Source organism: Mastomys coucha, unplaced genomic scaffold (assembly GCF_008632895.1).
Source record: "Mastomys coucha isolate ucsf_1 unplaced genomic scaffold, UCSF_Mcou_1 pScaffold20, whole genome shotgun sequence".
Classification (NCBI taxonomy): Eukaryota; Metazoa; Chordata; class Mammalia; order Rodentia; family Muridae; genus Mastomys; species Mastomys coucha.
The window spans coordinates 119,831,642-119,854,491 of NW_022196903.1; the positions used below are offsets into that span (position 1 = coordinate 119,831,642).

General features: G+C 43.6%; 2 protein-coding genes and 1 pseudogene across 8 annotated transcripts in view; 2 read left to right on the forward strand and 1 right to left on the reverse strand.

Moving 5' to 3' along the window:
- Rad51ap1 (RAD51 associated protein 1) lies at positions 1-15,291 on the reverse strand. Of its 6 annotated transcripts, XM_031383512.1 has the most exons (11): positions 15,067-15,164; positions 14,726-14,809; positions 12,042-12,069; positions 11,484-11,539; positions 9,668-9,768; positions 6,525-6,634; positions 4,613-4,699; positions 4,022-4,174; positions 2,634-2,792; positions 1,006-1,155; positions 1-444 (listed from the first exon to the last, which is right to left on the reverse strand). In XM_031383512.1, the coding sequence occupies exons 4-11, from the start codon at positions 11,484-11,486 to the stop codon at positions 299-301; spliced, it is 909 nt and encodes a 302-aa protein (XP_031239372.1). In that variant the 5' UTR covers positions 11,487-11,539; positions 12,042-12,069; positions 14,726-14,809; positions 15,067-15,164; the 3' UTR covers positions 1-298. The 6 variants fall into 6 exon arrangements, with proteins under 6 accessions (XP_031239372.1, XP_031239368.1, XP_031239367.1 ...); XM_031383508.1 differs by lacking the exon at positions 14,726-14,809 and having other exon boundaries at positions 4,022-4,171; positions 9,668-9,797; positions 15,067-15,291; XM_031383507.1 differs by lacking the exon at positions 14,726-14,809 and having other exon boundaries at positions 9,668-9,797; positions 15,067-15,291.
- Positions 6,787-8,707, forward strand: LOC116098462 (annotated as a pseudogene).
- The window catches only part of CUNH12orf4 (chromosome unknown C12orf4 homolog), a 42,653-nt gene continuing 34,870 nt past the window's right edge, over positions 15,068-22,850 (forward strand). Inside the window, exons 1-3 of one of the 2 annotated variants that reach the window (XM_031383505.1) lie at positions 15,068-15,594; positions 19,134-19,328; positions 22,113-22,258. In XM_031383505.1, the coding sequence (XP_031239365.1) occupies positions 19,151-19,328; positions 22,113-22,258 (324 nt within the window). In that variant the 5' untranslated portion in view covers positions 15,068-15,594; positions 19,134-19,150. Of the gene's footprint in view, positions 15,595-19,133; positions 19,329-22,112; positions 22,259-22,850 lie in introns of those variants that run through there. The other variant, XM_031383506.1, reaches the window with a different exon arrangement.

Here is a 22,850-nt window from a genome sequence, read left to right on the forward strand (position 1 = left end):
CCTGAAGAAACCCAGGATGTCCCCTTGCCACACAGAGCTGGGAGACATGTGACTACAGATGTGCTGCACAGCCCATGTGACAGTGACTTATGAAACATAAGAAAACACAACACAATCTTCAGAAGTGGCACAAGGGAAGGTCCCAGAACCCTTTGCTGAAGGACAGAAAAGGCGTTGATGAGACCAGAATCATACACAGACATGGTCCTTCATGTGGTCCATTAAAAGTTCTTTCATGTTGAAGCTGAATGTTGACAACCCGCTTTGCAGTCCCGAGGGGCCCAGGGGTCCTCTCCTGCTACCGCACTTGGCTGCTTGTGGCACTTGGATGCAAACGCTTAACTGGCGCTAATCGGGAGAGGCCCAGCCGCAGACTCTGACTTGGGGACTTGGCGGGTATTCCTGCCAATGGGCTGCTGCTGGAGTTTCTGCTCCCAGAGGCAGCTGCAGGAGAACACAAAGGCAAACAAAGGGTTAGGTCCACAGAGCCCATCTTGAGCAGATCAGAAGAAAGACCCACACTGACAACCAGGAAAAGCAGCCTAATCAACCCCCAGCTCCAGCAACTTCAAAGGCTTCAACTTTTCTGGTGTAGAGCAAAACACACAACGACAAACTGGCCAAGGCATTTGTGTTACATGTTTCAGTGCTCAAGTGTGCCCAGGCCCGAGTGCTCTGTTAAACTGAGGAGGTCATTAGGTCTTCGGGCCAAACCTTGTTGGCAGAAAACAAACAAACAAAAATTGTTAGTACTCTTGACTCTGTGATAGTCAGGGCTGTGTCCATAGATTTTTGAAGTAAGAATATCTCCGTTTACTGCAGTTTTAGTTCTCGCAATGAGACCAAATCATACACAGCCTCGATGCCTGATAAGGAAATGGCAAGGAGATAAACTGAAGCACTAAAACACGACTGTGGAAGAGTTTGAAAACCCATGGGACCTGCTCCTACATACCTCCTGTGACATCTTCCTAAGCTGGTGGTCTTGATAGCAAGTTATCATACCTGGGGGGACCCACTTGGGCCTCTTGCTCTCAGCTGAGGGGCTGCACATTATTGCTGGTTTCCTAGTGGCCTCAGAAGGAAGACCGATTGCCTGGGGTAAGGATGGAGATCCTGACTTGATGGCAGCTGGAGCTGGGTCTACTGAAGTCACTTATTTGAAACATATAAAAACAACTGTCAGCAGGAAGATAATGTTCAAGTCTAAAATGATAAGAGAGCAGAGAGGTGAAGCAATTTGTCAGGAGTCTGACAGTTATTGTTGGAGCCCAGATTAGAAACCAGGTTTGACTTCTAAGGTCATACTGGTAGCCATTTTACAAATAATGCTTCTTCTGTATGTTGTCAGGGATACTTCTATAGAGGACCCTAGGTTTATAAAGAACACATGATGTGGGCATCTGTTCTCCAGAAACTTACTGTCCTGTACTTCTCTTCAGTGGGAAGACAGCAAAGTGAAGAGCTGTGTCTACTGCAATGTGCTGAGATTCCAGGAATGCATGATAGGAAGGGACCTTGGAATCTCCTGCATGTTTAGGTGTAGAGGGAGAAGACCACGGGCTGAGCCAAATCCTGGCTGAGGGGAGAGATGAATGGAGGTTTTCTTCGCTCAGAGTAAAGCCAGAGCACAAGCTCCTGTCCTGTTTAATATGGATGGAGCAGGGATGTGAAGGGGGAGGAGGACGATCAGAGCACTGGCATGTTCTCATAGCCTGTGGAAACAAGCCTAGCTGTTCACAGATCTATTTTCTCAGGAGTGACCTCCACGTTAAAAACTTCTTTCTGGGTCATGGTGATAAGACACCTGCTAGAAAGAAGGCTGAGGCAGGAGGATTAAGAAAGTAAGGCCAAAAATGGTTATGAATAAATAAAACAAATTTTGTTAATAAATTTGCATTTTATAGTAATCTATTATACAATACAGGTGCAAAACCAGTCCAACTTTTGAACACAAGAAACGGGTGTTCCAGCCATGCGGTGGTGGTGCACGCCTTTAATCCCAGCACTCGGGAGGCAGAGGCAGGTGGATTTCTGAGTTTGAGGCAAGCCTGGTCTACGGAGTGAGTTCCAGGACAGCCAGGGCTACACAGAGAAATCCTGTCTCAAAAAACAAAAAACAAAACAAAACAAACAAAATAACAACAACAAAAAAACCCGGGTGTTCCATGTCCAAGTTGTCACAAATTCTCACTGTAAAACTGACACTAAGTATGTTGCAACTGGGTCCTCAAAACAGAAATTAGGTCACGAAGGAAAGCAAGGACTTAAGCTTACCCAGGCCTCACTGTACAAACATCCAGACAGCATGGTCCAGCCTCTAAATGGGACAGCCTGGGATTAAGCTCTGTGCCCTCAGTGATTTACAAATTCCAGCATATCTTGAGACAATGTGAAAGTGGGAGTTCTGATAGTAAGATGCAGGTGCAGGGTGTTTACAAGGAGGGCTACATGCTAATGGGAGTGGAGGGTCCATACTCAGTCTTATGGCTACCAGGGCTCAGTATTCTTAGCTTTTCTCCCTAACTACAATTCCTTTTAACTAGAGATGTGCAATGCAAAATGTTAGAGAGCACAGGCAAAGATCTGGAAATAAAACAAACCCAACCCTACGGGTTTGGGAGCAGGCTCACCTGATGCCTCACATTTGGGTTTTGATTTCTTTTCCCTCTTTTCCCCTGCGGGTTTCTTCTGCACTGTTTTCTTCTTTGTTTCTTTACTTCTTCTTACACCAAAGTCTTCATCACTTTCTTCATTCTCATCAAAATCAGGATCACTTTCTGAATCTTCACCTAAAACAGAAAATTACATATTCTGTGTTGGTTCTAAAACGTGAGACTTGTGTTCTGTCATCTGCCATAGCCCCACTGTCACTCAGTACACGAAGGACGCTCTTGTCTCCATGAAAGCGTGGTTTCTGGCCTCAAATGTCTCCTGACCTAACACCCGCCCCCCCACCCCGCTCCCAGCAGTCTTTTACAGCCTCCACACTTCCTCCTCCTCTGTGGGGCTTTACTTTCTTGTCCTACAGCTCGAACCCTGGAATCCACACTTGCTGGACAAGTTCTGCTGAGCTGCTTGAGGCCCTTCAGTTTGTACACCATCACTCTAAAAACATTCCATATGTGTTTACTGTGACCCACCACCACGAGAATTTGAGTTGTTTTTCTCATTACTATCTCCCTAGCACCTAGACTACAATATATATCATAAGCATCAAATATTTGTTCAGTGAGTGAACAGATCTGCTATTTGCTGACAGCATGTTAAAATCTAAAATACTGTATCTGATTGGTATTAACGTATAGACTTACTCTTTTAAATTTTTAACACATTACAATTTTGTCAAAGTTGCAGTATTTTCTCTTTGCCCTCATTTCTATTAAGTCTAAAAACAACTGATAATAAAATAGTTTCATATTACTTTCAACTCAAAATACTTCGTATGTTTCTACTAGTTATAAAAAAAGCTGAAGCCTGTTGGATCAGGCCACGAGTTGTTCCATGGCTAGTGACAATCCAGCCTGCCTCTTCAGTCTCTTCCCTAAATGTCACTGAGCTGGTTCTCATATGTGCAAGTCTATTTCAATGCTCACACCTTTCCCTAGGTCAGAAATGTGACTCCATTCTTTTTGTTTTTCTTTTTTCTTTCTTTCTTTTTCTTTTTTTTTTTTTTTTTTTTTTTTTTTTTTTTTTTTTTGGCTTTTTCGAGACAGGGTTTCTCTGTGTAGCCCTGGCTGTCCTGGAACTCACTCTGTAGACCAGGCTGGCCTCGAATTCAGAAATCTGCCTGCGTCTGCCTCCCAACTGGGATTAAAGGAGTGCGCCACCACCGCCCAGCTCTTTTTGTTTTTCTAATGCAATTTGTCCAGATATGGTTTAAAGGTTACCCCTAGGTAGTTTCTCTCTATGTGGCCAAGTTCAATTTAACTGTTCTATTGAGTTGCATTGTATATATCCCGGTCTCCAAGAAGTTTTCACTGAATTCCCCTAGAATTACTTGAAGTAAGATACAACTCACCAGCCGCACCCTCTGGCTCAGTGTCATTAGCACTGCTGGCACCGCTGTCCTCTGAAAGTACCCTCCTCGGCAGAGCTTCGCCTTCAGATGCTGCTTTTCTCTCTCCTTCAACACCCTCGGCATCCCCCTCTTCTGTGATCTTGTTCAAATCTTCTGGAGACATGAACACCAGTGAGAACTCCAGGCAGACTCTATGACCTCCATTGCCCTCCTCTGCTCCAGTAACACACTACTACCAGGCCATGCTGGGACAAAGTCCATTCGTCTCCCAGGAACAGACTCTGGTTTTAAGGGTAAGTCTGAGACCCTAAGGAGTCATTGTCAAAGAACTTTCCAGATGCTCCTGGGAAGATGCAGCCCTTTCTTAAGTGGCTACCTACTGTGGAATGAAGAACCTGAGTTGTCATGACTGTCCAGTGTGGAAGAAAGTAGGTCTGCAGTCAGAGAACAAGACTAAAGCATAAAGAAACAAGGCCAGGAGACAGAGAGAGCCTTGGAACATGGGAGACTCTTCTAGCTCTGAGTGTAAGAACTTAAGTAAGAAAAACAGCGCTGTGAATGAAATGAAATGTTATTCATATCAAAACTTACCTACATCATCACTGGCTACACTGCAGTTAGAGAAATGGGGAGGTTTATCCGTTTTTTCTGTTTTCCTTTTGCCTTGTTTGTCACTGCCTAACACAGAAAGGAAAGAACGTCAGATGCATCCTAATCAGTCACTGTCTAAAAAGCAGGAAGATGACGACTGAAACATTCTAACACATATTAACACATATACTGGAACACATCATCTCAAACTCACACCAGCCCAGTGGTTTTGCTTAGAGGGGCTAACACCTGTTATGAGTTTGAGCTCTAAAATGACTCAGGTTCACAGTCAGACTCCATATGGAAACTTGCTCATCGTCTCTAAATTTAATACCCTGGTCTATAATTTGAAGAAAATAAATAAATAAATAAATAAATAAATAAATAAAGAAAGAAAGAAAGAAAGAAAGAAAGAAAGAAAGAAAGAAAGAAAGAAAGGGAAAGGAAGAAAGAGAAAGAAAATTACTCTGTGTGGACAAATCCAGTCATGTTAACTTAAGCTCTGTGGTGGCTTGACTGTCCCTGTAAGGTCACATATTTGAGCACTTTGGGGATGTGGAGCTCTGCTTGAAGGCAGTAAGTCACTGGAAGCCTGAAGAGTTTAGGCTGGGTCCCTTCTAGTCTGCTCTTTCTCCTCCTTGAATGTAAATAAAAATGTGATCAGCCAGCTTTCTGTTCGCACACCTACTGCCATGGTCCCCTGCCTTTATAGACTCACTGGAACTCTCTGGAACCCCAAGACAAAATAAACTGTCTTCTTTAAATTGCTCTTGATTATGGAATTTTATTACAGCAACTGATACAAATGCTTTCTAATCATTACAACCTAAAAATGATAAGGTGCTAGAATACTTGTACGGTAGGTGCATGGCCTTGGATTTCAGCCCTAGCACTCACAAGAAACAAGGGGCAGGAGACAGAGAGAGCCTTGGAACATGGGAAGACTATTCTAGCTATGAGTGTAAGAACTTAAGTTAGAAAAACAGACACAACCAGCCTGAAGCGTTTAGACTTCTGAACACTGCTACTGATAGCATTAAGCTCCTACGTTATAAAGAACGCTACTCTGGGAGCAGTACCATTTCCAGGATGACTCCTGCTATAGGTTCCACTGTCTTCCATGATGAATTCTAGTCCCCTAATTTTAGATATAAGACATGACAACACTCATGAAATTTCTCATTCCTGGTTAATAGCCTTCGTAATCAAAATGGTTTATTTTTAAAGAGGTAAAACTAACTTAAAAATTAAAAGCCTCACTCATACTATCACATGTACAAGGTTATAGGGAAAAAATAAAAACCACAGAGAAACCTAGAAGTCGTAGTCACACTCTGAAGTCTGAGCTTCTGTGAAGGCTAGTGCCTCTAATCCCTTGTTGTTGTTGTTTGTCTTATAAGACAGGGTTTCTCTGTGTAGCCCTGGACGTCCTGGAACTCAATCTGACCAGGCTGGCCTCCAATTCAGGGATCCACTTGTGTCTGCCTCCCAAGTGCTGGGGATTAAAGACGTGCACCACCAGTCCAGGCTAGCACCTCTAGTCTCAATAAATCTCACAAATGATTGCTATTAGGACATGCTGTAGAAATCTGGATTTAAAGGGTAAGGCCCTGAACTGTTAGGATTGTACAGATCATTTCATCGAGACTGGACTCTTACTGCAGAGCAGCAGCATGCTGTCAAGCAGGCCGCTGCTCAGGGTGAATCCTAGGCTCCTGCATGCATGCAGCAAAGAGGTGTTATGTGTGGGACCCTGACACGGTTGAATAAACAACTGAATCCAGGGGTGCCTGCTGCCAAGTGCTCTTTTTATAAATTAAGTTGTATTCTTAATTCTGTGAAGGCCTACCTTAAAAATGATTACAAAACAGTAAGACACTTTTAAAGATAAATACACGGGAAATTGAGTTACTTTTCTCTTCAGACTCCTTCACTTGGTTGGTAAGTGTTGGAAGATTCTTCACAGATAAAGCCAGGGCAACTTCTAGACCTCTCTGGAAGACCTTGTCATCTAAAGCCACCCTGAAATAGATGTAGAATAGCAATTACAACTAGTGCAGCAATATCATTAACTCTAAAGAGCAAACTTTCAGATTTCTCTGCATTAGTACTTAAGAGCACTTCCTTCCAACAATGTCCCTAAAGCACCCTAAAGTGCAGTGAGGTTGCTCTAGATGTGTAGAGTGTGGCAGGAAAAGCCTGCACTGCTGCTAGCTACTACTCCAGTAACTGTCCTTTTTCTTTACTATCAGCTCTGCCTAATGAAGCTCTGGTTTAACATAAGACAGATTCAGTTCAAACATTACTCCCACCCAGCGATCACTCAAGTTTTATCCATTGCTGTGGCAGATAAAACTCTTATAATAGATGTACTTTTAGCTCCATTCCTCTGAATTTAGATTTTAACAAAGATTTCACTACAAACTGTGTAAAGACACCATCCTTAAAAGTAACCTCAAGGAGTCTTCAAGGTGAATCAGGTAGGGAAGGAGGTGGGGAAATAAGTCATACCAGCAATTAGCCTATAAAAAGCAGACTGTAATGCCTGCCTATTCAAGTGGACCAATAGTTGTAATTATTATAACAACAGGAAAACCGCAAAGACAGATGAGGAAAAATTACACAAGGGAAGAAAACTGAAATGTACTCTTAAGAACTTATTTTTTAAGTAAGTTTTACTGGTGGGGATAAATTTGGTCTCAATAATTCTATACATAGAATATATATAAAACTGTCAAAAAGTTTTATTGAGCTATAATTCATGTATTACAAAATAATTCCCGACTTCCTCTTCTCCTTGAGATAGGGTATCACGTACCTAAAATGTCCTCAAAACTCACTATGCACGCAGCAAAGCATTAACTTCCAACTTCTGGTGTTCCTGGATTCTTGAACAGAAGGTAAGCATCTACCACTGCATCTCTATCCACAGCCCCACAAAATCCATCCTTCTAGATCTAGATCAGCAGCCACTGCCCGGCCAGCAGCTTTCACTATCTCCAGAGTATCTTAGCATCTCCACTATCTAGTTTTAGAACACTTCTTTAGCCTATCCATCAGCAGCCATTCCTGATTACCTTGTGCTTACTGGGTTTCTATCAACTTGACACATGCTAGAGTCATTTTGGGAGAGGGAACCTCAACTGAGAAGATACTCCCAACAGATTGACCTGTGAATAAGCCTCTGATGCATCTTCATGATTGAAGTGGGAGGACCAGCTCACTGTGGATGGTGTCATTCCTGGGCTGGTGATTCTGGGTGCTCTAAGAAAGCAGGCTGAGAGAGTGGTGGACCTGGATAGTCTGAACTATCCCAGATTTACAGGTGCTCCACCGAAGGTACACAAGATCAGTGATCCTTGGCAGAGCCCTTCAGGAACTCTCTGTCTGCTCTTTGAACCAGTAATGGAGAAGTCAACAGCTCGACAAGATGCCTGCCGTAGCCCATGTCTCTGTTGGAGGAGAAACTACTTCCTGTGCTAACCCATACTTTGTGGATAGATGCCAAGAACTATGTGGAAATGACTCGAAAGTGGTATGCAGAGGCTATGCCCTTCCCTCGAGTTCTTCCTGTCTGGCCACATACACCACCAGTACACGGAGCGCCTGCAGCTGCTGTGTGATGAGCACAACAAATCAGAGTGAGGAGGAACTAGAAAAGAGCTATATCAAGAGGCTCGAGAGTGCCTAACCCTTTTCTCTCAGTGTCTGTGCTCTCAGAAGTTCTTTAGAGATACCCCTGCCTCCCTGGATGCCTTTGTTTTTAGCCATTTGGTTCTGCTGCTTCAGGCAAAGGTGCACAGTGGGAAGCCTCAGGCCCATCTTCGGGGGCTGCACAACCTCTGTGTCTAGTGCACCCACATCTTCAACGTCTACTTTCTCCAGGGTGGAGCTGAGGTGTCACCTCCATGCCAGACACCAGCAGGCCCTGAGACTGAGGAGTGATACAGATGCCCGACCCAGATTCTCTCTGTGCTGGCAGCCATGGTGGGCTACGCCCTGCTAAGTGACATTGTTTCCATCCAGCGGACAAGCCCTGCTCAGGCCCCAGTCACCCAGACCATGGGTCTGACTGAGGACAACAAAAAGGACTGATTTTTCTCTCATGCATTCCAGATGTCTCTTTGTCTCTCCATTGTTGGAGCAGTCAAAATGGGGTGCTGTCCTCAAAATACACTTAAAAAAAATAGGGTGGGCAACTCATAAAGAGCAAGCCAATAAGCAGCATTCCTCTGTAATCTCTGTATAAGCTCCTGCCTTTAGGTTCTTAGCAGTTGAGAAGTGATTAGTAGGTAAGAAGAGTTGTCACACTGTGGTTTCCACTTACATTTCCACGATAGTGAACCATGCTGGGCATCTTTTTCATGTGTTTGATGATTACTTTTGTACTTTTGGAAAAATACTTATTGTGATATTCTCTATGCTGAAATTAGACTGTCTTTTACTGTAGAGCATAAGTGTCCTTTATATATACTTTGGATGCAAGTTATTTAAGTTGTATCTGCAAATACTGTTTCCCACTTATGAGTTGTGCTTGTCTTATATTTAAAATCCCATCCCTGACATTCAAAAGTAGAAACCCAGTACAGAGCTTGACACGCTATGTTTCTCAGTGCTGACAAACTTTTCAGAGGAACCTACGGCAGGTGAACATTACCCATCCCACCCTCTCACATCCTTTCTGGACTACAGTTTCTGGGTCTCTTGGGATTGTCTTCTCCCTCTTGGGACCAAATGATTGTTTACAAATGTTTTAAAATGCCCTTAGCCCTGCCCCTCCTTTTAACAAAATAGCTTTGTGAGATCTGAAGCAGCAGAAATAGGTGCATAGTCAGTAGCATTACTATTTAAACAGGTTTTTTGTTTGTTTGTTTGTTTTTATGTATGTGAATTTATTTCCCAAGCCAGAAAGTCAGAAAGCACTTAATGGCACCTTCCTGTGCTCCAAACAGCACTCAGTGCCAGCTCAAACCCCATTTAAATGAGCTTCTGAAGCTGTGGATCTTTTCAATGAGCAAATCTGATGCCATATGTTCTTTGGGTCTTACCTCTCACCTTTTTTTAGGGGGTTCTGTTGGTAAGACCTCTTCTTTTTGGAGATTCTTCAAGTTAGGCTTTGGTTTTTCTTGCTTTAACACCTTTGGCACGGTTTTTGACTTGTTTACAGATACAGAAATAAAATCATCTGTTTTTGCATATATTAAAAAGCAAAATTATTTTTCTTGGCAGCTTAATTAGTGTATCTACATTCCATATATAATCGTTTAATTTCTATGCCTTAAAAGTTAATAAAGACAATTTGTCTTGATGATGATGAACAATGTCCTATTTAAGAACATCAACCTACCAAAAGCCAATTCACTGAAAACTTCAAAGGTAAATTAAGACAGTACATAAATGTCAAACCTAACAATTAGCTAAAAAACCTATAGAACCATTAGGCAATTTGTAAAATTTGACCTTGCTAAGTGGAAGGAATGATGTTTACCTAAACTTCACAGTGTAGCCCAGTATGCTTGCAAAGACACATTACTAGTGAAAAACCAAGTCTAGGAGACCAGGGAGCACCGCCACAGCACTCAGGCTTTTCTGTCCCACAGTCCTCAAGTCTTCTGGCTCTTCTAGGGACATTCAAAAGACACATCCACTACACGTGAATGCATACTTTCAGGACACAGGTACTATTGATCACATACTTTAAAAGGAATGTGTTAATATGTTTCTTTCATGCATTCAGATACAGAAATATAACTTTCTACACATTCCACCCTACCCAGGCTCATGAACACAACTGGCAATCTATAAGTACTCATCACATACCTTTGACAGCAATAGAAAGCAACAACTTATCTGCCAAACTACTTTTTTCTCAAGCTGCAGACACAGGGCAAAAGAGACTTCTCTGACCTGGGGAACTGCTAAAGTATCTGACTTAAAGGAAACTTTGGTGTTCTGGTGCTAGGGGAATCTAGTCCACTGATTATGAAGTCTACCCAGACAGAGGCACATACCTAGTGGCTGTATCTCTGCCAGAGACACGCCTTAGTCCAGTATGCTTGGCCCATTGAGTCAGGAAGGACGGAGTCAGTGTGAATTTCAGATCCCTAGTTACGCACCGCTATGATTCCCATACAGTATATGTGCCGAGCTAAAATTGCCTTGATCCTGCCTCTTGCTTTGATATACTTAAGGGGTGAAATGTAGACTCCCTCCCCAAAGCCCGGACAGTAACGCAGCGCTGCCCACTGTTGAAAGGAACCGGCTACATTCAGAAGCTCCACCCCCATTGAGCAAGAAGGAAGTTACTGATTGGACTGTTACACTGACGTAGTTTGGGGGAAGGGTTTTGCCCCAGGTATTTTACCTGTTGCGGGAACAAAATAATTATTATTAAATTCAAGATGACTGAGTGACCAGACCTCGTGTCATCTAATGTTTTACTTTTCCCACGTGGGTACGGTACAGTATGGCTAGCCTACCTCTTCTTATCTCCTTCAATCTCTTCCTATCTATTTCTTACTCCTATTACCAGCGCTGGCTGCCAACATTCTGGGAAGGAAATGTAAAATGTCTAGGATAAGAATATAGCTCAGTGGTAGTGTATTTACACAGCATGTGTGAGGTCTGATCCCCAGCAAACACCCTCCTCCCAACACACACACACATGCAGGGGAAAAAATCTCTTACTACAATGCCTTGCAATCTAATGACATGTTTCTCAAACTTTGATCAAAGTTCTAGCAACAAAGACAAACATATACTCAATACAGCAAAGCTTAAACCTAAGCTTTCAGGGTTTAATTTTTCTATATCTAACTCTGAGGAAATAAATCTCCCAATGTATGAAAGAAAAGGAAAAAGCTCTACTTACCATCAGAGTCACTGCCAGAATCCTCAAACTGTGAATAATTGACTGGTTTTTTATTTCTATGATCAAGACAGAAATTTTTCATTACTGTAAATATTAACTTTTTATCTTCACCTTAAAGTTATTAATAGTCTTGAAGAAAGGAAAATGTGTTTGGAGTCTCTCAAAGTACTTCAATCCAAAGCCAAAAACTTGGCATTAACTGACAAGCCAAGCCCAGACCTAATACACACAATGGGAAGGAAATTAATCCAGGAGACCAGCAAAGAAAGGAGAAAACAAATATTATCAATTAAACTTTGTATTCTGTTTAGTGGTGACTGGGTATTTATAATCTGTATGCCATTCTTTGCTTCCACTATAAAGTACCTGTTCAGTTTTAACCATATTTTAAAAGTTCTGTCAGAGCAGAGCTATGGCTCACTGGTTAAGAGTATGCACTGTTCTTCCACAGGGTCTAAGTCTGTTTCCCAGCACCCATGCCAGGCAGCCCACAACCTCCTGTAACTCCAGCTCCAGGAGGATTAAAAACCTTCCGGCTTCCTCAGACATGGTACTTACATGCATATACCCACATAGACACAGACACCTAAAACAAAACCAAACAAAAAAACTTTAAAAGAAATCCCTGTACAATACCTAATAATGCTTTCTTAAATTTTTTTGTTTTGTTTTGTTTTGTTTTGTTTTTTCGAGACAGGGTTTCTCTGTGTAGCCTTGGCTGTCCTGGAACTCGCTCTGTAGACCAGGCTGGCCTTGAACTCAGAAATCCGCCTGCCTCTGCCTCCTAAGTGCTGGGATTAAAGGCGTGTGCCACCACTGCCCCGCTCAAATAATGCTTTCTTAATGGAGTGCACACTTTACAGTAGTCTGTCCCTAGCACCTTTGTAGGAACTAAGTGGGCAGAAGAAAAGGATGCTCAGTGTAGAAAGGTTCATCTTCCTCTGGAAAGCCATGTAAAGCTGTCCTGTCTTCCCTTCGGTCATCTATTACATGCCCCCATGCTTACAAGCTTGTTCATCAGCTACCTGTTCTTTCAAGCAAAAATGGGAGTTCTGTGAAAAAGAGGCTTGACCACTGTCCAGATCATGATCCAGACTTGTGTTTGCCAGAGAACAGATTAAAAGGGAAGGCACTCATGTCACTCTCCCACTCGTCAGAGTTTAACAATTTGACAGCTATATAAAATATGAAAGCATCTTTAGAAATTGTGGGATTGAAAAATTAGTAAACAAAACTAAAAGTCTACTAAAAAGATATCTCAGGTTGAGTTGTAACAGATGTGGATTCTTATCAATTCATTAAACACAAATTACGTATTGTAGAGACTTACTAGGTGAGATATGCAGGAAACCATTACTTTTTAAAAGATCTTTAAAAACTTCATTGTGTATATAAGCGTGTTTGTGTGTGGGTATGTGCACACGAGTATAGTATCTGCAAAGGTCAGAAGAGGGCACGGGGTCCCTTGGAAGCTGGAAGGAGCTGGAAGAGTTGTAAACTGTCTAAGGCTGTTAGGAATGGAACTTGGGTCGATCCAGCCCACAAATACTTCTGTTTTTAACAAATATTTGAATATGCAGCAATAGGAACTGCAAGGACTACAACCACCACAGCTTCACTTTGTGCCAACAGTCCTCTCTCCACTGCAGTGTAAATGACACAAGAGTGAAGACAACCACTGGCTTAGTTTTACTGTAACAAAAGTAATGAGCTAGTGAGATGCAGTGGCTAAAGTCAACTGCTGTGCAACCCAATAACCTACTTTGACTCCTAGGATCCATGAAAAGGTGGAAAGAACAGAAAGGACCCCACAGTTATCCCATGAATCAAGACAATGTATGTCTACCACCATTCCCACTCCTTTTATTCATACACGGCAACTTACAAAACACCTCCCCCCACCCAACACACACACACAAAATAACAAACCCAGACCACAGTCATGATCTCCTAGGGCTTCTGAGGATTCAGGGGACTATGGTTCGCGCTGTGACTACTACTATCCCAAAAACAGCATTATGTCTTCAATATCTGCATGCCTAGCTCCTTTCAACTTCACCATGGAAGCAACGGAAATCTAGTCCTCAAAGGAGCCCATCTCAGTCAATCCAAAGAATGCCTATTATGTAGCTCAGTCCATAGATAAAGTCAACCTTGATTCTTTTTTTCCCTCACCTCTATATCCACTTGTCAGAAGTACCTAAACTTGGGCTAGAGAGATGGTTCAGTGGTTAAGAGCACTGACTTCTCTCCCAAAAGTCCTGAGTTCAAGTCCTAGCAACCACATAGTGGCTTGCAACCATCTGTAAAGAGATCTGATGCCCTCTTCTGGTGTGTCTGGAAACAGCTACAGTGTACTCATTTAAATAAATCTTAAAAAAAAAAAGTACCTAAACTTACCTGCACCATCTACACACACACACACACACACACAGTAACAAATCACACACAACTGATATTGTATCATTTTTCCCCCTGCTTTCATTCTGGCCACTCCAGTTCCCACTCAGAGACAACAGCCAGTGTGGCTTTTATAAAAGTGAAATGAGAGTAACTCAGACCCTCCTCCACTGAAACTACAGATTTCCCATCTGTCTCAAATAAAATTCAAACTCTTAAGGCCTACAAAACCCTAACTACTTTGTAACCTGACTCAGTCCTCAGCATTCATCCCCATGCTTGTTACTGCCACACCTTCAATCTGTTTCTCAACCATGGTAAAGCTTGGGCCTTGGCTATTTCATGTGAGTATCCCTTATATTTTGCCTAGATAGCCCGTTCATATGATTTAAGTAAGGCTTTTCTCCTTCCTCCTAATGTTACATTGTGGTGTTTATTTTGTTACTACCCCCCTTAACCTGTCCCCCAACTCCCACCCCGGATCTTCCAACAAGAGTGTAACCTCCAGCTCTTAGTACAATACAGGCCTAAGTAAATTCACTAAGTTTATTTCTGTTTGGTATTGCAGGGCTAGGGATTGAACCTGGGGCCTATCATCTGCTAGGCAGTCACTCGACCACTGGGCCACAGTCTCCAGTCATTTTACTAAATGGATGGCCGGCCTGGCATCCCAGTTGTGATCACGGCGAAAGAATTCCTACAGCCTGACTGAAAGCAGAGAGGAACCAGAGTCAGGTGACAGGGCAACGCGGCTTGAGCTGGATTTGAGGGGCACAACGTAGGCACGTCTGCTTCTTCTGTATCGCTGGGGGGGTAGTGCTCGATATAGGAAGGCCACATACGGGGTCGCCCGCTGTCACGTTAGGCGCGGTTCAAATGCTACCCTGCCGGGGCTCCCTGGGGTAGGATGGATCGGCGGGCAACAGCTGCGAAGAGAGGCGGAGAGGCGGAAAGCAGGACGCTAGGCCGGCCTCTCCGAGCAGCGGTTGGCTCTTACCGGAGACCGGCGACCGGCGACGAGGCTGAGCAGGGGTAGGCTCTCACCGGAGACCGGCGACGAGCACCAACCCCGCGGCCCTCCGTCGGATCTCGTCCTCCCCCTCAACCACGCACGACAGTGGCCTCCGGCGTCTCCCAACCCCGTCCTTCCTCCTAGCCCCGCGGGAAGTCACCAGCTACTCACCTGGTAGGGCGCACCATGGTGCCGTTTCCAGAGTAGCGGTGCTCCAGAGCTGGAGAGCAGCGGTGGCGGCGGTTTCAATTCCCGCCCAAAACCTAGACGTCAATCTCCACGCCCCCGGTGCGCCAGCCCGCCAATCACCGCTCGCCTGCCGGAGGCGGCGCCTGCGTGCTGAGGAGAGAATGCCTGAGCGCGCACACACACCTTTGCCCGGGCACGCCATTCCGGATCCCGTCGGCCCAGACCCAGCTTTTGTTTTGCTGCCGCACTTTCGTCACAACTGCGATTTGGTACCGAGTCTAAAATACAATGTAAAGTTAGCAGCACGCCTCCAATATTTAGAATGACTAACTTAAAGGTGACTGGAACAAAGAGACTCTTGGAAAGGGGTTTTCTTTGGCGCTTGAGGAAAAGAAACAGATGCGTACCTAATCTGCTAAAGCGAATCTGCTGAATGTAAAAAAACAAGAAGTCAGCTGACTTATTTGGGCAGTTCTGCGTTGACAGCTCCAAGTGTGCCTGAGGAAAGAGGTGAGTTCGAGCCCACAGCAAAGAAGCCCCTTCAGTGTGGAGGACCCAATGATGGTACCTGGTACAGGCTTAGAGAACAGAAGTAGACTTCATGGGGGGCTATCTAAAGTGCTGGAGTGCAGCTCGTCATTGACAGTTCAGTGTTTGTGGACAACTAGGTTTGTAGTTTTGCATGTTGCTCTGACAGGCTCTAGGCACACCCACAGATTCCGGAGATGAAAACTGGGTTAAGGTGAATTGTATCCTGAAAGCAACAGACTACATGAGCAAAGAGTAACATGAAAACTATGGTTTTATTAATTTTGTTCTGTTACAAGTATAAAATGTATTCTGATTACTGTCTCACCTTCTCATATCGCACCTGTCCCTACTAACTTCCCCATCCCTACTAATCTCCGCATCTCCACCAGTTCACTTTCCAGATTCATGACGTTGTTTTTTGTTTGTTTGTTTTTGTGACCCAATATCTTAATCAGACCAGATGTGTGACCATTGGATTGCTACTACTCGTTGGAGCCTGGTGGGGGCACCCGTAGACACAACTGAAAAATAACTTTCGCTTTCCAGAATCTGCCCATAGAAAAACAGTTCCTGGGAGCTCTGGGGTACTAGTTAGTTCTTATTGTTGTTTGTCCTAAGGGGCTGCAAGCCCTTCAGCTCCTTGGGTCCTTTCTCTAGCTCTTTCATTGGGGACCCTGTGCTCAATCCAATGGATGGCTGTGAACCTCTACTTCTGTATTAGTTGGGTGCTGTCAAGCCTCTCAGGAGACAGCTATATCAGGCTCCTGTCAGCCAGCACTTGCTGGCATCCACAATAGTGTCTGGATTTGATGATTGAATATGGGAAGGATTCCCAGGTGGAGCAGTCTCTGGATTGTCTTTCCTTCAGTCTCTGCTCCATAGTTAGTCTCTGCAACTCCTTCCATGGGTATTTTGTTCCCCCTTTTAAGAAGGAATGAAGTATCCACATTTTGGTCTTCCTTCTTCTTGAGTTTCTTGTGGTTTGTGGATGGTACTTTGTATATTCCGGTCTTCTGGGTTAATATCGACTTATTAGAGAGTGCATACCATGTGTGTTCTTCTGTGATTGGGTTACCTCACTCAGGATGATATTCTCCAGATCCATCCATTTCCCTAAGAATTTCATAAATTCATTGTTTTTAATAGCTGAGTAGTACTCCATTGTGTAGATGTACCATGATTTCTGTATCCATTCCTCTGTTGAGGGACATCTGGGTTGCTTCCAGTTTCTGGCTATTATAAATAAGGCTGCTATGAACATGGTGGAGCATGTGTCCTTATTACATGTTGGAGCATCTTTTGGGTATATGCCCAGGAGTGGTTTAGCTGGGTCCTCTGGTAGTACTATGTCCAATTTCCAGAGGAACCGCCAAACTGATTTCCACAGTGGTTGTACCAGCTTGCAAAACACCAACTAAAGAGTACACATGGTGGGAGTAATGGCTCCAGCAGCATATGTAGAGTAGAGGATGGCCTAGTCGGTCATCAATGGGAGGAGAGGCCCTTGGTCCTGTGAAGGTTCTATGAGGGGAATGCCAGGGCCAGTAAGCAAGAGAGGGTGGGGTGGTGAGTAGGGGGTGGGGGAGGGAACAGGGGTTTGGTCTTTGTTGTTGTTGTTTTTTAAGGTTTTTTTTTTCCTTTTTTTTGGAGGGGAAACTGGGAAAGGAGATATCATGTGGCATGTAAATAAAGAAAATATCTAATAATAAAAAAAAGAAAAACAGTTCCTTAGTGACACGTGGGTCTTTCTGAGTCTGTCTTCTTCTCTATGTTCTGGTTCAGGCCTGCGCTACCACTGCCTGGCAACTGTGCAGTATCTTTTTTTTTTTCCCTATATTTTTCCACCTCCTCTTCTGCAGTGTTCTTTGAGCCTTCAAAGAGGTGTGATAAATGTCTTGTTTAGGGCTGAGTCCCCATCCACCACTTGTTCTCAGACCTGTGTCACCTGGAGTCTCTACATTCACTACTGTTCACTGGAAACAGACAGTTGCCTGATTAAGGCTGATAGTAGCGCTTGTCTGTGGGTATACATCAATACTTTAAAGGTGGTTTGACTGTGTTTATTTAACTGAACAACAGTATTTATGTTCCTCCTAGGGCCCATCATCTTCCCTGCTATGGGTTTCTGACAGGGATTATAGTGCCAGGCAGGGCTATGCTCCTATAGAGCTGACCTCAAATCCAGTTAGAGCAAAGTGGATACCCTAAAAACGGTACACCAGTGCACAGATCGGTATGCCTTGCCTGGAAGTTAGTAGAGTTCATAGAGTCCACAGCTGGGTTAGGCCATTAATGACATTTCTCCCACAGAAGCCTGCATAGTTAGTATCCTCAAGGACTATAGCCAGCAGAGAGGAAACTTTTAGTGTATCATCAACTGAGCTGTGCAGTATCTTTTTTGTTTGTTTGGTTTTTGTTTTTGTTTTTTGTTTTGTTTTGTTTTTCGAGACAGGGTTTCTCTGTATAGCCCCGGCTGTCCTGGAACTCACTCTGTAGACCAGACTGGCCTCGAACTCAGAAATCTACCTGCCTGTGCCTCCAAGTGCTGGGATTAAAGGTGTGTGCCACCACTGCCTGTCAACTGTGCAGTATCTTCTTGTTTGTTTGTTTGTTGTTTGTTGTTTTTTCGAGACAGAGTTTCTCTGTGAACTGTGCAGTATCTTTAACAACAGAGTTTATCATCTAGTTTTTAGGGACAATCAAGAACAATGACAAAAACATTGTCCTGGGAGTTCATAGAAAGGTAGATAGATAGATAGATAGATAAATAGATAGATAGATAGATAGATAGATAGATAGATAGATAGATAGATAGATAGATAGATAGAAAAGGGAATGTGTGTGTGTGTGTGTGTGTTTGTGTGTGTGTGTGTGTGTGTGTGTGTGTGTGTGTTAAAAACTCCCAGGACAATAAAATTCTCATATCCTTTTTCCATCACATCTCATGACCTTCAACATCTAACATCTTCAAGGTACCACTGGGTCTCCATTGTGTTTGTCCACTTTTACAAGTTCCATGAGCTGTACACTTACTTACCCCCAACCCATCTCTCTTGCCTTGTATTAAGTCCTTGCTATTCTTGCCTAGGGATAAAAGTACGTTTTGCGTATATTGTTACTCTGAAATTAACTTTAAAATAACTTCTCATTTTAAAAAAAAGGAAAAAGAAGCATTTGATTGTTGTCACGAAAATTAATGTGCAGGAATAAGCAGGAAATACTATAATAGGCTGGTTGTGGTGGTGCACACCTTTAATATCAGCACTTAGGGGCGGGGTGTGCTGAGACAGGAGAATCAAATGTGTGACATCCTGGGATACATAGCAAGCCCTAAGGCATCCCAAGATACACAGTGAGACCCCCTCTCAAATAAAATGGAAGGAAAATGAAAATGAGAGTAGTTGGTTCAGGACTGCACGGATGGGGGTGGAGGGGGCATTCAGTCTCTGAGTTGATGGGCTGTGTTTTAGAGGTGGTCTGTGGCCATTTGAGTCACTGCTGTTTTGGTCATCCTACAGAAACCCTGCTGAAGAATATGAAGAAAAACCGAGAAAGGTTCTGCAACAAGGAAAGAGAATTCGTGTACAAGTTCCAGGTAGGACGTGAGCGCTTCGAGCTGAGAGTGCCACTCAGGTTTCCTGTGGACGAGAATGCCAGTCATCTGCATGGACGCCTGATGCTGCTGCACAGTCTGCCCTGCTTCATAGAGGATGGTGAGGATGCACTTCCTTTTGTTTTTCCATAGTCTCTGTCATTAGAGGTTTCCTGGTAGAGCACAGATTTTGGAACTTGGGATGTGACCCATGAGGTTGCGCAACTGAGTGTCAGGCTCATGATGTATATATGGCACCCTGAAAAGGTTTTCAGCACAAGTGATCAACCATTAATTCAAAGCCAGCTGTGCGGTGGATTGCAGGTGCTCGCAGCTTGTGCTCTTTGTAGCGCCCATGCCACTGAGCTGCGCTCTGCCAGTGAGTGCTGCCCAAAGCCTCAGACTGCTGTTCGCACTGCGCCTACTGTACCTATAGCTTTCTGTTCTTGTAGAAATGATGGTTTGATTATAGAAAACAGTTTAGTATTTTCCATTCCTCCTTCCTCAACATTAAATTACTGTATCTTTAGATTGAATTGTGTTAGAATGTTTTTGAGCTTAAAATTTTTTTATTGCATTTATTTATTGTGGAGGCAGAGCCTATGTGTGTATATAAAAATTTGCTTAATGAATTTTGACATGAAATTAAGACAGAATTGCTAACAATTTCTGAAAAGCCCTTAAATATGTATTTTGGTATCTTATACTATGTATTTATGAAAAATAGTGTTCTTGGCATTGGCAGTTATAAAATAAAAATGAAAAAGTTAAGTGTACTTTCAGTATTAAGTATTCATCCAAGATTTAATTATTTGTATAAAAATGATTAAGCATATCCATTTCATTAGTACGCGTCTTTTATTTTGTATGCATGGGGTGGGGGGTATGTGCATGTATGATTGTATGTTTATGAGGTGTATTTGTGGGGAATGTATATGTGTGGGGTGTGTGAATGAGAATATGTGTGGGGGGTTATGTGTGGGCGTGTGGGTTGTGGGGTTATATGTGGGCATGTGTGTGTCAGGTTATGTATGGGCATGTGTGTGTGTGTTGGGTTATGTGTGGGGGGTTATGTGTGGGCATATGAGTGTGGGGGGGTTATGTGCGGGTGTGGGTGTGTGGGTTTATGTGTGGGCATGTGTGTGGGGGGGTTATGTGTGGGCCTGTGTATGTGTGTGTGGTTATGTGTGGGCGTGTGGGTATGGGTTTATGTGTGGGCTTGGGGGGGTTATGCGTGGATGTGTGGGTTTATGTATAGGCATATGAGTGGGGGTATGTGTGAGTGGGGGGTGTGTGTGGGCGTGTGGGTGTGGGTTTATATGTGGGCGTGTGGGTGTGGGTTTATGTGTAGGCGTGTGGGTGTAGGTTTATGTGTGTGCATGTGGGGGGGTTATGTGTGGGTACGGGTGTATGGGTTTATGTGTAGGCATATGAGTGGGGGGTATGTGTGGAGTGAGTGTGTGGGGTTTATGTGTGGGCATGTGAGTGGGGGCGTTATGTGTGGGCCTGTGTATGTGTGTGGGGGTTATGTGTGGGCATGTGGGTGTGGGTTTATATGTGGGTGTGTTGGGGGGGTTATGTGTGGGCGTGGCTGTGTGGGTTTATGTGGGCATGTGAGTGTATGTGTGGGCATGTGTTGGGGGGATGGAAGGGACCAGAAGTTGATGTCAGGTCTTCCTTTGTTGTCCACCTTTCTGTTTTTTCGAGTAGTGGTCTTCACTGAACCTGTAGCTCACCAGTTCAGCAAGACTTGCTGGTTAGTGAGCTCCAGGGATCCATGCAGCCTCCCTCTCCTCAGCACGGGGATTGTAGGCACACACTGCTATACCCTGTGTTTTACATAGGTCCTCAGGATTGAAATCATACTTATATGGCAAGCCCTTTGCTCACTGAGCCTCCCCCAGCCTTTAATTTAGTCTTTAATAATTGGATTTATATACACCAAGGTAACAAGTTTCTTGATGATTTTTAAACAGTGACTATGTGATTTTGTATACATATTACCTACTTTGCATAGTTACCGATTTTACCTATTTACCTTTTATCTTATTTGGGTTTGTATTGCTGTGATAAAGGCCATGGCCAAGAGCAGACTGGGGAAATAGGGGTTGCAGTTGCAGTCTATCATGGGGAAGTCAGGGCAGAAACTCAAGGCAGGAACCTGGAGGCTGGAACTAAAGCTGAGGTCATGGAGGGACACTACATACTGTCTTGTTCTCCGTGGCTTGCTGGGCCTGCTTTCTTCTAGTACTCAGGACCCAGGGGTCATAGCACCCATATCCGTCTTCCCACATCCATCAAGATCAAGATAGCGCCCCACAGGCCTGTGCACAAGCCACTCTGATGGGGCCATCTTCTCAGCTGAGGTTCTCTCTGAGATGCCTGACTTGTGTAAAGTTGACAAAACAACCAGGAACCTGTACATTGAGTCATGTAAAACTGTGTGGTGAGGAGGAGTCCACTTTACTTTTAGGCCCTGTGCTCCTAGGTTCACACCACCAACTAGAGTGGTAAACAGGTTGTAACATGTCCTATTGTAAAAGCCATGGATCAGGACACAAACAGGGCATCCCCTCACCCCATTGGTAGTTCTATGAAGGCTGCCTCATCCCCACAAACACTGTCTTTGGAAACTTGTTAGAAATATGAATTCTACATTTTAATTTTTTTAAAAAATTATAGGTTTATTCATTTTGTTTATATGTATCTCTGTGTGTGCATGTGCATACCACGGCGCATGTGTAGCAGTTAAAAGACGCTTCTTAATTCTCTCCTTCCATCATGTGGGTCCCAGGGACCAAACTTAGGTCCTTTGGATTGGAGGTAAAATTAGATCTCACAGTGGAGTACTTTACCCTACTGTGTGTACATCTTGCAAAGATAACATTTGTCATCCCTCTTACAGACTTAAAGGAAGCTCTGAGCCGGTTTATAGAAGAAGAATCCCTCAGAGACTATGACAGCGATGCAGAAGCATGCTTAGATGCTGTTAAATCTGGTGAGATAGATCTACACCAGCTGGCAAGTACGTGGGCCAAAGCTTATGCCGAGGTAAGATGGCGGTCAGAGTGTATGCTTCCAGCCATTGCAGACTTTGTGAAGATGTTTTAGTTGTTGAAGTCATATGAAACAAAGTGTAGAATGTAGTTTTCTTCCCAAACCAGTTATATACAACATACATTCTTGCTTCTGTGTTTCTGTTCTGTGTCAACATGAGCTCCTAAAACAAAGCATTTTTATTACATTTTTGAGGTGCAAGCGCCCACACACGCACTCGTGTGTGTTTGTGTGTGTGTGTGTGTGTGTGTGTGTGTGCATGTGCATGTATGTACCTGTATGTATATGTATTGCTTGGGCCACCTAGCACTTGTGGAAGATAATTTAAGGGAATTGTCTCTTACCTTTCTTGGGCCCAAGGCTAATCTTTGTTATTTTTTTATGAAATAATTTTTGAATAATACCTATGGAAACATGAAGCTACTTTATCCTACATAGTCCATGGAACATATTAACATCAAAGCTCAGTCTGAAGTTCCAGTCAAGCTGCTACCTTCACTGTCATCGGACAGCCTACAGCCGTGATCAGAATTTATTCTCAGCTCTGGTTAACTTCTGTTCTCACTTGTTTTCATGAAGTGGTCAT

Coding starts and splice junctions, on each gene's coding strand:
- Rad51ap1 (XM_031383507.1), bottom strand. CDS start 15,286: ATGGCGTGCCCGGGCAAAGGTGTGTGTGCGCGCTCAGGCATTCTCTCC. Junction 6,635..9,667: donor ACAGAACCCCCTAAAAAAAG/GTGAGAGGTAAG, acceptor CATCTATTTCAG/GGTGGCTTTAGATGACAAGG. Junction 1,156..2,633: donor ACCCAAATGTGAGGCATCAG/GTGAGCCTGCTC, acceptor GTTTCAAATAAG/TGACTTCAGTAGACCCAGCT.